This window comes from Leuciscus leuciscus (assembly GCF_965113295.1).
Source record: "Leuciscus leuciscus genome assembly, chromosome: 1".
Lineage (NCBI taxonomy): Eukaryota > Metazoa > Chordata > Actinopteri > Cypriniformes > Leuciscidae > Leuciscus > Leuciscus leuciscus.
In genome coordinates this window covers 14,054,082-14,070,438 of record NC_138725.1, presented here as the reverse complement: position 1 = coordinate 14,070,438, position 16,357 = coordinate 14,054,082, and the positions used below count along the sequence as shown (strand labels likewise).

Sequence of the window (16,357 nt, the reverse complement as noted above, 5' to 3'; positions counted from 1 at the left end):
CATCAGTACTGGTGAGTCAGTTCTCCAGTCCTCTTCACATTATTCACCAATGAATGTACATGCAGTACTGTTGATAATTATATGATTCAGTTCTCTGATGATACAGCTATCATGTGTCTCATATTAGATACATCAGATGTAGTTAAATATAAATGTGAGGTTCAGAATTTTGTCCAGTGGTGTGACACCCATTTTCTTACCATTAATATGAAGAAAACAGTGGAGATGGTGTTTGATCCCAAGTCTATGGAGACCACAGTCCTCCTCACATTATTCACCAATGAACAGTGGCGTGCACAGACCCCTCAGGGGCCGGGGCAGAAGGACCAAAAAGGGCACACACACAAACACACACAAAAAAAGAAGAGTTCATTGTTGTTGTTTTTTTTTTGTTTTCTATCCTTTATTTCCTTTGATACAATTAGAATGCATAACACATCAATCGAAAATAGGGAAATTATGATATAATATTACTAAATATTATTTACTTTACCAAACAAAACAGTGAGAATCAAGAAGGTAATTATGAGGAATTCATGTTTAGTTGTGTTGATGTTGTAAATTGTATGTATGCATTAAAGTGTTAGCCATCATGAAACTTTACAATAAGATTTTATTAGTTAAATTTGTTAACATGAACTAATAATTAACTGCACTTCTTCAGCATTTATTAATCTTAGTTAGCCTAATATTAATTTCAGCATTTACTAAACTTATTAAAATCAAAAGTTGTATTTATTAACATTAGTTAATGCACTGACTGTGACATGAACAAACAATTAACAGGTGTATTATTATTAACAAATACAGTAACAAATGTGTTTCTCATGGTTAGTTCATGTTAGTTAATACATGAATAATAAACAAATGAACCGAATGACATTGTCAGACTCAGAATGCGTCTGAAATCGAGTTATACTTTTATTTTAGTTAATAATAACTTGCATGCTGCCGCACATTTTACATTTTGAAGAACAACCCTACTCCCAAACCTAAACATAGGCCTACCCATTTTGTACAGAATATAAAAAGGATAAAATGTAATGGACAAAGACATGTAGGGAAATGGAGCTTTATTAACAATATAGCATTCAAATATATTTTGAGCCACTACTCCTACCTATAACCATTTCTTAAAACTACGTAGGCTACAATTATGAGGAAAAACAACAGCCGTGTAATCACAGTCATTTATTTATTGCGAAAATGTCAGAACCGGTACAAAAAGTCGTTCACATGACGATGTGCTGCAGTCACAGTCCTCTCTGGCAGAATATAATAGTTTTGTATGAGAGCAGAATTTAAATTAATTAATTTCAAATGTTAATCCTGCTTCGCTCTGTGTGAAGGCGCGCATGCTTCTCCATTTCAAATGTAGTTCACCGACTGAAATGCGGCATGTCGCAATCTGTGACGAAGCAGGCGAGAACCAATGAGCGGTCGATATCACTGTAAAACATGTCATAACGCTTCTTGAGGGCGCAATTTTTGAATATGGCCTGAATTTGGATCTGTTTCTTGTAAACAAATGTATTTTAAAGATTTGGATTACATCAAGCTAATAAAATAATGTATAATAATAAAATATATGTCTTTTATGAATTTATGTTGTGGTTTGGTCTATAGGAGAAAACACCTTTTGTCTCTCACGGTAAATAAACTAAATATTACAAAAAGGTTAAACGATTAAAGAAGGTATTTTTAAGGTTATAAAGTGTATTCTTGTTTAACACCATGTAGGCTAATTCTGCTAAACGAGTTTGCAGCAGAAGGCACGAAATGTTATTATTTCTTGAGTTAATTGCATTTAATAAATGCGACTGAAAACGTAATTGATAAGACAATTGACTTCAATCGAGTCAAAACATTAATGCCACGATTTGAATATGCATAAATAGGAATACGTACAAATTTGTACGTCTGGAGTTGTTCATATAACAATTTACATTTCTGTGCTGTCAATGCGTAAATATTTTACGTTTTAGTGCTGTAAATACGTCAGTATTATACGTTTCTGTGTGTATAAAACATAAGTAAATGTACGTGTGGTAGAACTACACTTTACATAAAAATACACACGTATTGTCATGAGATAACGTTGTCATCTCTGGAGGCCGGGCTAAATGAGCAAGCACTGTTACTGCATTCCTGGCATGAGCCAGACCCTTCAGTCGCCTCTCAGATATCAAATACAGATGTTAGGTTTAGGCAGGGACGAAGAGACCCACTAAACATTGGACGTCGGATAGACGTGCAGATCATGTCTATATTGGGTCCGTCGGTCCATGACCAATTCTGGACATCTTTTCCATGTCCAAACTAGGTCCAGTATTTGGACGTCCAACCATGACCCAACTTGGACGTCATATTGACGTTCAACATTGGACCTTTGAACTCGGTAATTTTTTTGGACGTCTATGACAGGTGCAGGAAATTTACATGATTATTACTATGTACTATTTTTTTTAACGCGATAAACGCGATAAACGGCATTTAAAAAAAAGAATTTGTCATGTAATTTTGCTGTGAACTGAACCTATTCGCTCCATCCACGTTTCATGCCAAATCGCTATTTCCTTGTTTAAAATGTACTGCAAGATGCAGTTTCTTTCCAAACCGCGATAAGCGCCGAACCTATTTTTAGCCTAAACGCGATATATCCTCTGGACTAAACAGAATTATCTCACTCTCTCTCGCTCTCTCACCCTCAAATCACTCGCGCATATCGCGCCAGACGCGCATTTCGCCTCATTCGCTTGTCTGTGCCGCGCTAAACACCTCATTCGCGCCGCAGGACCTCCAGATGATTTTTAAAGACAAACCATACATTTTTGGAAAAAAATTGATGGATTTATAGCGTTTTGAAAAAAAAAAAAACTTTGAATTTATTATCAACAATTTTGTTGTTTGAGTTAATAATCATTGTTCAACATGTTTAGACTGAGCCAAAAAAACATTTTAACAGGATAAATTGAATATTCACAAAATGTGTGGCTCTAGGTAAAAAATGTAATTTTCCTGAAAACTATTTAAATGGATTTATAGCGTTTTGGAAAAGTGCTCCTCAAATATCAACATTGTTATTATCAACATGATTAATACATATGAATAGGCCTACAGATTATTGATAATTAATAAAAGATCATTTTCCAAAAACTCCATTTGATTGTCTCAGCATCAGGTGATAACTGGAGACACGTACAAAGGTGTGATACTGTAGCTCAAACAGTAGAGCATTGGCGCTTGTAACGCTAAGATAACGAGTTTGATTCCCAAGGAAAGCAAGAACAAGAAGTGTGTGTGGTCTCATGAGGAGAAGCCTAAAGAAGCCGCTGTTTTGTTTGAGCATGATTAAAAGACGTATCTAAAAAAACACACGATCCACAGCAAGCCGACCCCGTCTCCTTCCTTCTTCCCACAAACAAACTTTTGTGGACGGACGTCAACATTAGTCGTGCGGAAGACGTCGGAAAAAAAGACTTTCAGGGGAGCAAAATTGGACGTGCAAAAACGACGTGGAAAAGACGTTGTTTCGACGTGTCTATGCGCAGTGGGGAGGTGATCCTGTTGCAGCAGTATTTATTGAAAACAAAAACAAAGCCAATCCAAATAGAGGGTCAAATGCAGGCGCAGACACATGAAACATGAAACATAATTAAAAGAGCAGGGACACAACAGCTTGCAAAGACAACAACCGACAAACCAGGCCTGAAACACTGGAGATATACACAGGATAACAAGAGTTTAACAAGGCACACCTGAAACTGATTAATCACTATGGTAACAAACAAGACAAACAGGAACTAAACAGGAAAAGGGAAGTAATGATTTAAGAAGAACATTACTTTATGTTATACAATATCAGTTTACATTTCCAAACATTACTTTTGCCATTAATTGTAATAATCCAATGAGATTTCTGTATTCACAAGGAATCTGACAACAACCAGGATGATCTGATCTCACCATCAACCACACGTGTGCTGTTTCTATCCAGTGTGGATCACCTCATGTCTTTTCAGACTTCCTGACCGACTGAATCTCTTGTCACAGTGTGAACACTTGTAAGGTTTTTCTCCAGTGTGGATCCTCTCATGTATTTTCAGATGTTCTGAGTGACTGAATCTCTTGTCACAGTGTGAGCACATGTAAGGTTTCTCTCCAGTGTGGTTCCTCTGGTGCAGTTTTAAACTGCCCGCTGTAGTAAAAGTCTTCTCACACTCAAAGCACATGTACTCTCTTACACCATGAATTTTCTGATGTGCATGTAAATATAGCAGCACTGAAAAACTCTTTCCACACACAGAACATGAATGCGGCTTCTCCTTCGTATGAGTTTTCAAGTGTGTCTTCAGGTTTGATGCACTAACAAATGTTTTGCTGCACTGATCACATGCGTACGGCTTCACTCCAGTGTGAACTCTCATGTGAACATCAAGACTTGCTTTGTATGGGAAACTGTTTCCACACTGAACACAGATATGTGGCTTTTCTCCAGTGTGGATTCTCATGTGTTTCTTAAGGGATCTTGATAGCCCGAAACACTTCCCACACTGATCACATGTGAATGGCTTCTCTCCAGTGTGGATCCTCTTGTGTTCGTTAAGATTTTTTTTGATTGTGAAACTCCTCTCACACTGATCACATGTGAACGGTTTCTCTCCAGTATGAACTCTCATGTGAACAACAAGATTTCGTTTTGATGTGAAACCGTTTCCACACTGAACACACGTATGTGCCTTTTCTCCAGTGTGGATTCTCATATGAACATCAAGACGCTGTTTGGTTGTGAAACTCTTTCCACACTGATCACATGTGAACTGCTCTCTGGTGTGGATTCTCATGTGACGCTTAAGACTTTGTTTGAGTGTGAAACTCTTTCCACACTGAGTGCAGGTTGTAGATTTCTTGGCTCTTCTTTTCTTTAAAAATTTTTTTTTACTCTCTGAGCGACTCAAAGGTTTTTCTCCAGGTTTGACATGATGTTCCTCCTCCACTTCACTCAGTTCTTCACTCTCCTCGCTCTCTTCCATCGGGTCTGACATGAAAAGGATAAAAAAAAGTTAATTGCATTTTCAGTTCATCAAAACAATTCAAAGAGAGAAAAAAAAACGTAACTTCCGGTAGACTTCCGGAAGAATCAATAACAACCGAGGCTGCGTTATCTTTCTTATGCGTTATCATCTTACATTTCAATTGTGCAACAATATCTTAATGAGGTCATCGTCAGCAATGCCGGTGTAAATTAGTAGTGAGATCTAATTGAAGAGCTGCTCAGACCTACTGCCATGATACATGAACATGCTATTTTAGTGTGTATCCCTTTAAATGCAAATGAGCTGCTGCTGCCGGCACAGAGAGGCGGAGCCTCACGAGCTCACGCTCAGAGCCAGGACAATCTCATCTCATGGAATGATAATAGCGGTTCAGTAACGGTGTTCATTTCGACCTGGAGTCGGACAATAATGCCCACAGAGCCAGAGAATATTTGCTGCATGGAGAATTACACAAAAACGCTCGTTACAACTAACAGTAAACAAATATATACACACATTTTCAGGGGGTGTTTAATAAACTTTGAAACTTTGTATCCGTTAAATGACTGTAATAAAGTGCTTGCTCTCCCTTGCATTACTGCTGTGATCAGTAACCATCCTCGAGTAACAACAAAAGTAAATGAAGACTGCCATGTTCATTCCTACATCTTATAAAAAAACACCTCAGTCACTTATAGGAGACATTCTCTCTGGCATTGAAACAACGTTAAAGGGATACTTCACCTCTGGAAAGATGAATTTGGAGCCTTCTAGACTGAGAAAACCCAGAAAATGTATTTTTGGCTCATGTGGATGAAAGACAACAACTCCCAGAATGCACTTGCTTCACTGCCCTAGGAGGCCACTCCCAAGCCACACCTACCGGTTAGAGAGCAGTTGTAAACAACAAAGCTAAGCTACTAATCTCTGTGAGTCTGCCAGGGTTTTTGAGATCGCCCAAAATGTCCAGGTTTCGGGTTTTGCGTTCTACAGTCGCCATTCCTCATGTTTACTGTGGCGAGCAGGACGAGGAGAACAACACAAGCCTGGTGTCATCATTACTCATCAGCGACACCTGTGAGACGCACCGGTCTCTCACGGAGGAGCGGGAATTTTCTTAGCAATGGTAAAACGCACATCAACCGATCACTTGTTTAGTGTTCATGTAAACACTACATTCATATTCACCAGACGGAATGAATTCAGTTAGATTGAAACAAAAGGTGTGGATGTAAACAATGAATGGCGACCGCAGAAAGCAAAAACTGAATCCCGGACATTTTGGACGATCTCGACGGCCGGACATGTCCGGGAAAAAGAGGATGTATGGTAAACCCTACTACTCAGCTTTCTCCACAGAATAAGAACCCGATAGCTTAGCTTCCAAATAAAGACGGCTGACACTGTGTACATTCTGTGAGTGAGATCCCAGCCTCTATGGGCGGGTTGAGAACATGCGGGACAGCTCCTACTACTGGCTGTAGTCTCTAGCCTCTGGACAAAAAAAATCTTCCGATGACGCAAAATGAAGATTTTTGCGTCATCGGAGGATTTTTTCCAGACAAAAAAATACATAAATCTCTCCTCTCAGGGGGATATGAGGGGGGAAAGCATGGTAATTCGAAAATACTACAGGTTTTCTACTGATAAAAAAAAGCTTAATGCTAAATCCTGAAGTATCCCTTTAAACTGTGTACAGCTCACTCAGGGCGGGTCTATGCTAAAACTGCAGTGTCCGTCAACAGTTGTGGGAGGAGCTTGTGCAAATCTATGTCACTTTGCCCTGAATCTGAGAACGGCTTGTTCTGAGACATTGCTTATGATTTATGGGAATTTAAAAAAAGCACTGTGTGGATTTCTATCAATATAGGGTGGTTGTGTACACACACTGCCAACACACATTTATGTTCAAACACCATGTAAAGGTGAATTTTGCATAATAGGTGCCCTTTAACAATTATGCAGCATTGCCATAAATTTGGCACCAGTTTTTAGATTGATATTTACTTAATTTTACTAAAAACTTTGTAATCATTAGTGGGCGGTCACACAGCGTTTCATTCCATTGATTTCTGGTGCCAGGAAAGTTCGACTTGCAAATTCTTATCAAGTTAAGAAGCGTGACCAATAGAATTTAATTCACATACAGGGTGTAGAATATTTACCATAATATCGTAACTATTGTTTTAACGATGTGTGAGCAGACATTATCGAGGACGTCACTCACTTTGCCAAAAACAAACACAAATACATCTTGGGAGTCCAAATGAAGTCTTGATTTAGTTTTTGGGGTGTACTAAAATAAGTTTTCATGCTTGTTTGCTCAAAAAACACATATTTTACATTCTTATACAGCTCCTCTTCTCCCCAATCTGTCTTTAACGCGCAGTTTATTTCTGTATTCGATGAATACAATTAAGAAGCTCGCCTGCCATAAGTCTCTGTTTTACAAAAGATTGAGCTGAACTGACCACGGGGAAGTCTTCTGTGATCTAAATATTGTAAGTATGGAAATTCAAAATGCTTATTATTTAGGACAGATTTGACTTACTTAACCTAACCTGAGAATAATTAAAATAAGGTTTTAATTAAAGTGACTGCAGTGCAGTTTTAACCTGTTAGGAGCACAGGCGTTAAAAGAGATAGAAAATGAAAAAGGGAGATTAAAAGTGAAATCCCCGGGGACAGTAAGAATAATTCTGGTGTAATTCCCTACTGGAATTGTGTAGCATAACTAAATGCTCTGGGTCAAAAGCTGAATTAATAATGTCGTCCTCAATTCAAAATGAAATTAGTAGAAAGGTTATAATAATGAATTTAACCTTAATGGGGACATGAAAGTTTGAACATTCAGTAACAACTGTGATTAATGGAATAATAACAGGAATAATAGAGAATTCAGAAGAGGAATCTTTTAAAATAAACCTGTTGAATAACAGAAATAGAGAGGAGTTTAAACATACGTATAATAAAATAAAAGTAACAATGACTGCCGTAACAGCAGTCTCTAAGTTATAGAGAGACAGACACAGGTCTAGGACTTCTGAAAACAGCTCAGACGGAGAGCAGGAAAATGATGAGTTATATTCATCTATAATAAATACAGAAAGTGAAAATAAAGTTAGGGATATGAAAAACACTACGGAATAAAAAAGGGGAAAAATTGCAGTTGAAAAGAATAGAAAATTCAAAAGTAGAAGTTAAAGGAACTTCATAGGAATCCTAGCAGTGAAAAGAGCGCTGATAAGAAACTGGGATAAGGAGAAAGTTCCTGACATAGACTAGACTAATGGGCAAGTGAAAACAGCCGATCACTCCTGCTTTAAAAATAGCTCAAGAAAAGAGGGATGGTTAAAGTCAGGAAAACTGAATAATATGAAACAATCATATTTTAAGTAGGTTATGAATTTAAGAGAAGAATAGAGAGAGAAAAAATATAAATAAAACCATTAAACATCAGAAATAAAGAGAATGCTGGAAATAATACAAAGGTCAGCGAGCAATAAAGCTCTTAAACTCAGAGATATCTGAGAACTAGGAGAGTGTAGAAGCAAAGCAGAGGAAGGATGATAGAAGGAGACCTTTGACTTCTGTTAGGAGAGGAATCCAGTCAGAAAGCTGGAGTTAGGAAACCCAAAGAAAAATGATTGGAGCCGTAGTTCACAGATGCGGCCAGAAAAGAGATAGGATCTTAGGTATCTGTAGGAAACAAAGGAATTAACAATCCATGAAAGAGCGGATAGCAGAGAGTTAGAAAGATACAAAAGTAAATGGGCTTATGAATTATATGAGAGATATAATTCCTGAACTTAGTCAGAAAGATAGACTAATGCATGCTACAATATAAAGTAATAAATTGTGTTGTAGTGAATAGGCAGAAAAAAAAACACTTCAAGAGTGAAAAAAGCAATTTAAGCTCTTAGAAGGAAGAGATGAGGAGAAGGCTCTTGAGGTTGAGCTATAAATGTAGATTTAACTGGTTATCAATTAAAAGCAAGGAATAAAGGCCAATTTATACTTCTGCGTCGGGTGCGCGTAGAAGGTACGGCGTAGCATACGCATTGACGTGTACCATACGTCGTACCCTTCGCCGTACCCTGACGCGCACCTCCTCAAAAATGTAACTACGCGACGCGGACCGCAAGATCTGTGATTGGTCGGCTGGATAGCATCGCGTTTCCTCCTACCCATTTCCGGAATGATCTTCTGCACTCTGCACCGCCCGCCCGCCATTTTTAAATTCCGAAGATCAGTGAAGAGCCATGGAAATAGACCAAGTGACCGAGAGATTGCTTGAAGAAGTGCGGAAATACAGCCATCTGTATGACTCCTTCAGTCGCCATTGCTCGTAGAAACCTAAACTCAAAACAGCCGCGAGGAATGTAAACACAGTGGAACTGGAACATTAAAACCCACCCGCGCCAACTAGCGTTTCGGCGGTGTAACTGCAGAGCAACACAGACATTCGCAGAAGTATAAATGCTCACGACGGCGTCGCCTACGTGCGTACCCTACGACGTACACTACGGCGTACACTCGACGCAGAAGTATAAATTGGCCTTAAGAAGAGCAATATGCCAATACATATAAAGTGTTAAAGCTGGGAAAATCCAGAAAAGACATTTCTTTCTGTAGAGAAGAAACTGGCAGATATTAGTAAAAAATATGCAGAATTACCAGGTCTTGCAAGAGAAAATAAATTAGATAAATAAATAAAGGAATAGACTAATTAATACTGATAAAACAATAAAGGGGCATTAAACTAAAGATAAGTATAAAATGCAAAACCCCAAACTTATTTGAGCAACAATAGCATAATACACTCTTAGATCCAAATGTGAGGATATTAAATAAAGAGCGTAAAATGTGTAAGCTCCAAACACCGGCCCAAAGACGGTGTCCGGTGTCTTGGTTCGAAGGGAATTCAGTCTGTATGTCTTTTTGGGCGCTTCTGGAAAAATCACTTTAATTTATTAAACAGTTGATTTCCTATTTTAATTCTGACTGAATAATTTAATCTGACTCCAAATTGAATTGACTCTTTGTTTTTGTTTTCAAATTTTCTATCTTAACAGCTGATCCTCGAATTAGTTGTGATTTAATTTAGACCAATGATTATTCTGGGCATCTCATAATTTCAAATATTCGTTCATTACGGACCCGGTGTCACTTCGCGAATGTGCGCTCACGATCACAAACTATCCAGTTCTGAAATAGTCAGAGGGTGCAGTGCAACTATTTTACCCTATGCAGCCGCTCACTGCAGACTCATAGGTGTAACTTTTTATAATATTTGCAGCGTACAACATGTTAAGTCAGCAGGGAATAGTCAGAAATCGGAAGGTCTTAAGATGTGCCCCATGCTCCATTCAAAGTGCCTTCAGTTTGATCCATCCTGGACAAAGATTTGCGGAAACACCAGACTACACTTTTAATCTACTGAAAATAATAATGATTTCAGAATAATGCAGAATAAATCAAGGTTAACATTTATTTTTGCCAGGCAGAAATAAAAACATCCATTAAAAAGAATTAAAAAGAATACATAATACACAACTGATCAGCATATAATAGAGACATTCAAATGCAATATCAAAAATAGTTTCAAAGAGTCAGCATACCTGGCAATAGAGACACACAGCAACAGTGTGGGAAGTTCTGTTTACAGATGCTTCCTTGAGTGGTTTGCCAATTCCCTTTAAATGCCCAAGTGGAACAAAAGAACAATAAACATCTAGCACCCAGATATTTATTCGGCTTTCGTTGGACCCTTTCTCGTGCCCCAAGTGGTCACGTCTGGGTTTGGGAGATAAAGATAAATGTTATCAACGATCTTTATTGGGGCATCTCCCACATCAGAAGAACAGGCATTGTTTTCTTTTTTCTGACTGTTCTGCTGCGGGAATGAAACTTCTTCACCATTCGCATTCGTATTTTCTTTGACCTCTCATAAAACAACTGGAGACAGTAGGTGTGTGTGTGTGTGTTTTGCATGACTGAATGAGACCTGGAGGGGAGAAGATAGTGTGAAGAGTCAGGAACTCAGCATGTCTGTTAAGTGCATTTCCTCATGTGCATTTCTCTAGGGAGTAAAAGGGATGTCGTTCCTGCTTTCCAAAGGAGTGAAATGTGTTATCAGTTTGTTATGGTGTGCTGCTTTTCTGATAATGAAGTCCTTGAAATCCTTGAAGAGGACTGTTGTTCGGTAGTGTTCGGACGTTAAACCAAAGCTGCCATTGCCATAGACTAAGGGTTGTATCAATCTGCATATGCTTTTATATGTTCTTACTTAATTGCGTAATTGATAGAATATTCCCATAAGGCTTGTGTGACATTATATGTCAATTATTTTATAAATTGCAAATTGCAAATGGAAAACAAACTGTTTTGCACAAAGATTTGCGGTATATGCACCAGAAAGCAATGTAGGAAGAAACTTTAAAAAGTTTCTTTAGAGCAAATCATAAGGACATAAGATGGGATGAAAAGGTTGAGGAGATAACTAACGTAAATCAAAAAAGATAAAGATGATAAGAAGTTAACTACTAAATAGTAACAGTATTACTAATATAACTGTAAATAGTGTTGTTTTTGTTTCTGTTATTATTTTGTAATTATTTCTGTTTGTATTTTAATTGTAATATGATATGCAACTGCAATCGCTCATTTCTTAGACTGGGCAAATGTATATTGTCCATCTAAGTATGAACTGATTGTTTGTTCTTCACTGTTATTGTGAAGCGTCGTTGAGCTTGGGAAAGGCACAATGCAAATTAGACATATTATTATTATCAACTAAACCTTTTAAGGATTTAATTACTAAGAAAGATAAAGTATATATAAAAAAAGAGTTGATAAACATACAGTGGTTATTAGAAAATGAGCTTTGGAGTAAGAAGAATTTGATATTAGTGGAATAAGAAAGGAAGGAAAGGAAGAAAGTGGGTTAGTTTTAGGGGGGGGGGGGGGGGGGGAGAAAAAAACAGTATCTTAAAAACAGTGTAAAATAACTAATTAAAGACCAAAGAAAAGAAAAAAAGAAAGAGTATAAAATACTTCTAACATGCTCTTATAATTAAAAAGAGTGAAACGATATAAAGAAATAGGTTTCTTACCTATATTTGTGATAACTGCGTCAAAGATCCTAGAATGGAGCAGAACAAACTCATTCTAGCGTGTGTGTGTGTGTGTGTGACAGCAGGAATGCAGATTTATGGGGTAATAAAACTACTGATAGCGTGTCTCTGGATGGAGCAAATTTAAAGAGAATAAAATAAGCAAAGATGAACGTGAGTAAAAGTGTTCAATAACGTGTCATATATGACACAAAGCTAAATATGAAATGAGACTGGACATGGCAGAGCAAGTAAATGAGGCTGTAAACAAATAATGTAAATTTGTTGGCAATGGCTTGGATATCTAACACTGCAAGTATACGAGTTAAGAAAACCCTTAACAGAAGGGGAATATGTGTTAGTGGAGTTTTAGAAGGGGAATAAAGCCCAATTTAAAGAGAAAACATCTTCTAACACAGAAAACAAGAACTTGGAGCTTCAGAAGAGAAATACTGAAGAGTGTTTAAGAAGGAGTCGGATGATTAATGACTAAGAGATGTCTTACGGAGAGCTCAACTTTGTTATATCTTTCAGGAGATAGAGTCTGAATCGAGATGTTGGGCTAACAGAGTGTACCAGAATAACACAGTGACAAGAGAAAGGCTTGTTTGAGTCAATTATTGTGGTAACATTGATAAACATAGAAGTAGTCATGGTGGTGTTCTGGGTTGTATTCAAATTTTAATAAGAATTTGACTATAAAAAAATCAAGACACTGTGGAAAAAAGGTGAGAAATATAGATCCTGACTAGAAAATTGATGCAACTTTTGTGATAGACAAAGAGATTGATATGGAGGATCTAAAAGAAAAAAACAATTGATTTACAACCTAATAAATCATTATGATAGGTGGAAAAAAATGCAAATGTAAGACATTTAATGAAGATTGCAAGGAGTAGTATACAAAAGAAAAGTATACGTTATATGAAACTTTGCAGAAATTAAGAAATCCAATTCCTAGTTTAAAATGGTATAGAGAATCCAATACAAAGCTGAAGTAACTTTAGGAGGTGAAAAGTATTCAGTAAAGAAAATATAAGTTTTATTAAGTTAGAACTCAAACAGATAAGTTTTGGGAAGAATGTCTAGATGACAATCGTATGAGAGTGCTAAATGAAATACAACTGGAAATTACATATAATATGTAGTAAGATATTAAGAGAATTAAGCAATCAAGTTTAATCAAGTTCGGAATCAGACTTGAAAAGCTGGAGAGATGAACTGGAGAGGCTGAACGTGTAGGAAATTGGAAATGTGAAAATAACTATGATGAAAAAACAAATACAAAGATGAATGTTTAAGGCTAAAATTTTCAGAAGAAATTAAATTATGACTCAAATATTGAGAGATAACGAAGAAAAATACAGTAACTGATCAGACGATAATACAGTTTAGACTGTGTGGTGTGCTGGAAGATGTAATATCAAGGGTCTGATTAAAGGCTCATAATTAGGGCATTATAGTAAGAGTACAGTAAATGACACAGAATGGGTAAAATATTATCCTATACCTTTAGTCTTGATAAGATGAAGTAAAAACGATGAAGTAATAATTACCTGGGAGATTCCTAAAGAAATTCCAGAGTATTATATAAGACAAAAGATCTGCCATAACAAGCATATAAAATAACATGAGATTTTATTGGTAATTTGGCAGAGGATGAAGAATTGTTCAATTTGAGTAAGTTCTGGACTGTAAAGTATTTTTAAGGAATGAGTCCAAGCATATATGCAGGATGGGCATGTTTGAATCAGACATTGGACAGTAATATTAGAAGGAATGATATCAATCGTTATAATTAAAGAAAAATACATATGGGACACTGAAGTGAGTGGTAAATAATATTAGAATAAAATTAAATATACTCACAATAGATTTTTTTTTTCCTGGAATATGTAAATTATTAAAGAAATGTAAAATGGGGTGTGAATAAAGCCTATGACATTGACTTACGTCCAGTAAGACCTTCATCTAAGAGAGTAGATGTTGTGAGACTGTATAAAGCAACATGTGTCTAATAACATAGAAGCAGAGAACTAGAGACCTGAGAGACCAGCACATCTCAACATGATATACAGCAGACTGACCCTTACACGACCTTTCAGAGACCCAGAGGAACATGGCATGTACAACACACTGCTAGATACATACATACATACATATAAAAAAACACAATATTATAAACTATATTGAGAAATTTCCGACATTTTGGTAACATGGTTGCAGAAAGTAGTGATATAAATGTGAAATAAAAAGGCTATAATATTATTCAGTTTGACCTGATGTTGACACTCAATATGAACATTTCTCAAACCTCGCTTTACTGAACATTTGTTGAAAACCAAAAAGTTTATTTATTATAGTAAATAAAACTCTCACAGCTCCTGAGATGATCTACAAGTGATGAAGTGCTTGAATGTTTCTAACATGAATGTTCTTCAGCATCATGAATGAATGAAGAATAAACACCAACCTCTTTGTTCTTCAGGATCTTCAGTGTGTTTCATTCTGCAGGGTTCTGGATCACTCATGTTCTCACTGTCCTCTTTAATAAACTCAGTCTTTGCAGATTTCAGCTCTTCCTGATGCTCTGATGCTCATCTTCACTTGTAGCTGATGGGAATTTACAACATTTATTGGAGAATTACAGTGGGAGGAGCTTCACTGATGATGTGACCGCTGTGGGAGGAGCTTCACTGATGATGTAATTGCTGTAGGAGGAGCTTCACTGATGATGTGACTGATGTGGGAGGAGCTTCACTGATGATGTGATTGATATGGGAGGGGCTTCAATTATGGTAAATTTGAGTGGGAGGAGCTGATCTGCCAAAATCTAAAATAAATCAGTAACTGAGTTTGTTTTAATAAGATCAAATACCTGATGTCAAGTTTTAGTTTCTGTATCTAATACAATTTTTAAATCAAATAGTTTTTTTTATAAACACAGAAAACCCATTAAATGCAAGTAAAGTGTCTATTTTACAGTTTTTCACAATTGCTAAGTTTTAAGAGAACCACATGCTCAATAGCCTAAACCAATTTTTTGAATAAATCACTCTTTCTGCAAAACCTTAAACAAACTCAGGCAGTGTGACGCTGTTTGCAAATATCCTGCACTCTTTTTGCAAACCTCTAAACACATTCTCACTCGCTAAAACACATTTGACACTGTGATGCATTTGCGTCGTAGCAACTGTGAAAAACTGTAATGTTTCAAATAGCTTTTGTGAAAACTATGAAAACATAAAGACAGAAATAAATGTACATATTCACAATCATCAAATCCCCTCAGTCTGTTGACACCAATGAAATGAGCTTTAAGTGACAATGTACAGGAGATCTGAAGACATCAGCATAATAAATGAGGTGAAAACAGGAACTATTGTCATGAAATAAAGAGTGTTTTCAGCAGATCTGTTAATATTGATGAGCCTCAGACTATCAACACTCATTCAACAAGCCATTCAGGATCATCAGCAGATCATCTCGCTTTATTCTGAGTGTTTGCTGTTAGAAACACATTATTTGAGTCAGGATATACAGTGAGGAAAATAAGTATTTGAACACCCTGCTATTTTGCAAGTTCTCCCACTTAGAAATCATGGAGGGGTCTGAAATTGTCATCGTAGGTGCATGTCCACTGTGAGAGACATAATCTATAAAAAAAAAAACAGAAATCACAATGTATGATTTTTTTAACTATTTATTTGTATGATACAGCTGCAAATAAGTATTTGAACACCTGAGAAAATCAATGTTAATATTTGGTACAGTAGCCTTTGTTTGCAATTACAGAGGTCAAACGTTTCCTGTAGTTTTTCACCAGGTTTGCACACACTGCAGGAGGGATTTTGGCCCACTCCTCCACACAGATCTTCTCTAGATCAGTCAGGTTTCTGGGCTGTCGCTGAGAAACACGGAGTTTGAGCTCCCTCCAAAGATTCTCTATTGGGTTTAGGTCTGGAGACTGGCTAGGCCACGCCAGAACCTTGATATGCTTCTTACAGAGCCACTCCTTGGTTATCCTGGCTGTGTGCTTCGGGTCATTGTCATGTTGGAAGACCCAGCCTCGACCCATCTTCAATGCTCTAACTGAGGGAAGGAGGTTGTTCCCCAAAATCTCGCAATACATGGCCCCGGTCATCCTCTCCTTAATACAGTGCAGTCGCCCTGTCCCATGTGCAGAAAAACACCCCCAAAGCATGA

General features: G+C 37.1%; 1 protein-coding gene across 3 annotated transcripts in view; it reads right to left on the bottom strand.

Moving 5' to 3' along the window:
• Window positions 1–3,562: 3,562 nt before the first annotated feature.
• Window positions 3,563–16,357, bottom strand: part of LOC309501649 (uncharacterized protein) — a 109,088-nt gene continuing 96,293 nt past the window's right edge. The window contains exons 1-3 of one of the 3 annotated variants that reach the window (XM_082173809.1): window positions 12,152–12,204; window positions 10,658–10,832; window positions 3,563–5,038 (exon numbers count right to left, since the gene is read on the bottom strand). In XM_082173809.1, coding sequence (XP_082029935.1) covers window positions 3,990–5,033 — 1,044 coding nt within the window. In that variant the 5' untranslated portion in view covers window positions 5,034–5,038; window positions 10,658–10,832; window positions 12,152–12,204 and the 3' untranslated portion in view covers window positions 3,563–3,989. Of the gene's footprint in view, window positions 5,039–10,657; window positions 10,833–12,151; window positions 12,231–14,624; window positions 14,939–16,357 lie in introns of those variants that run through there. The other 2 variants (XM_082173808.1, XM_082173810.1) reach the window with 2 other exon arrangements.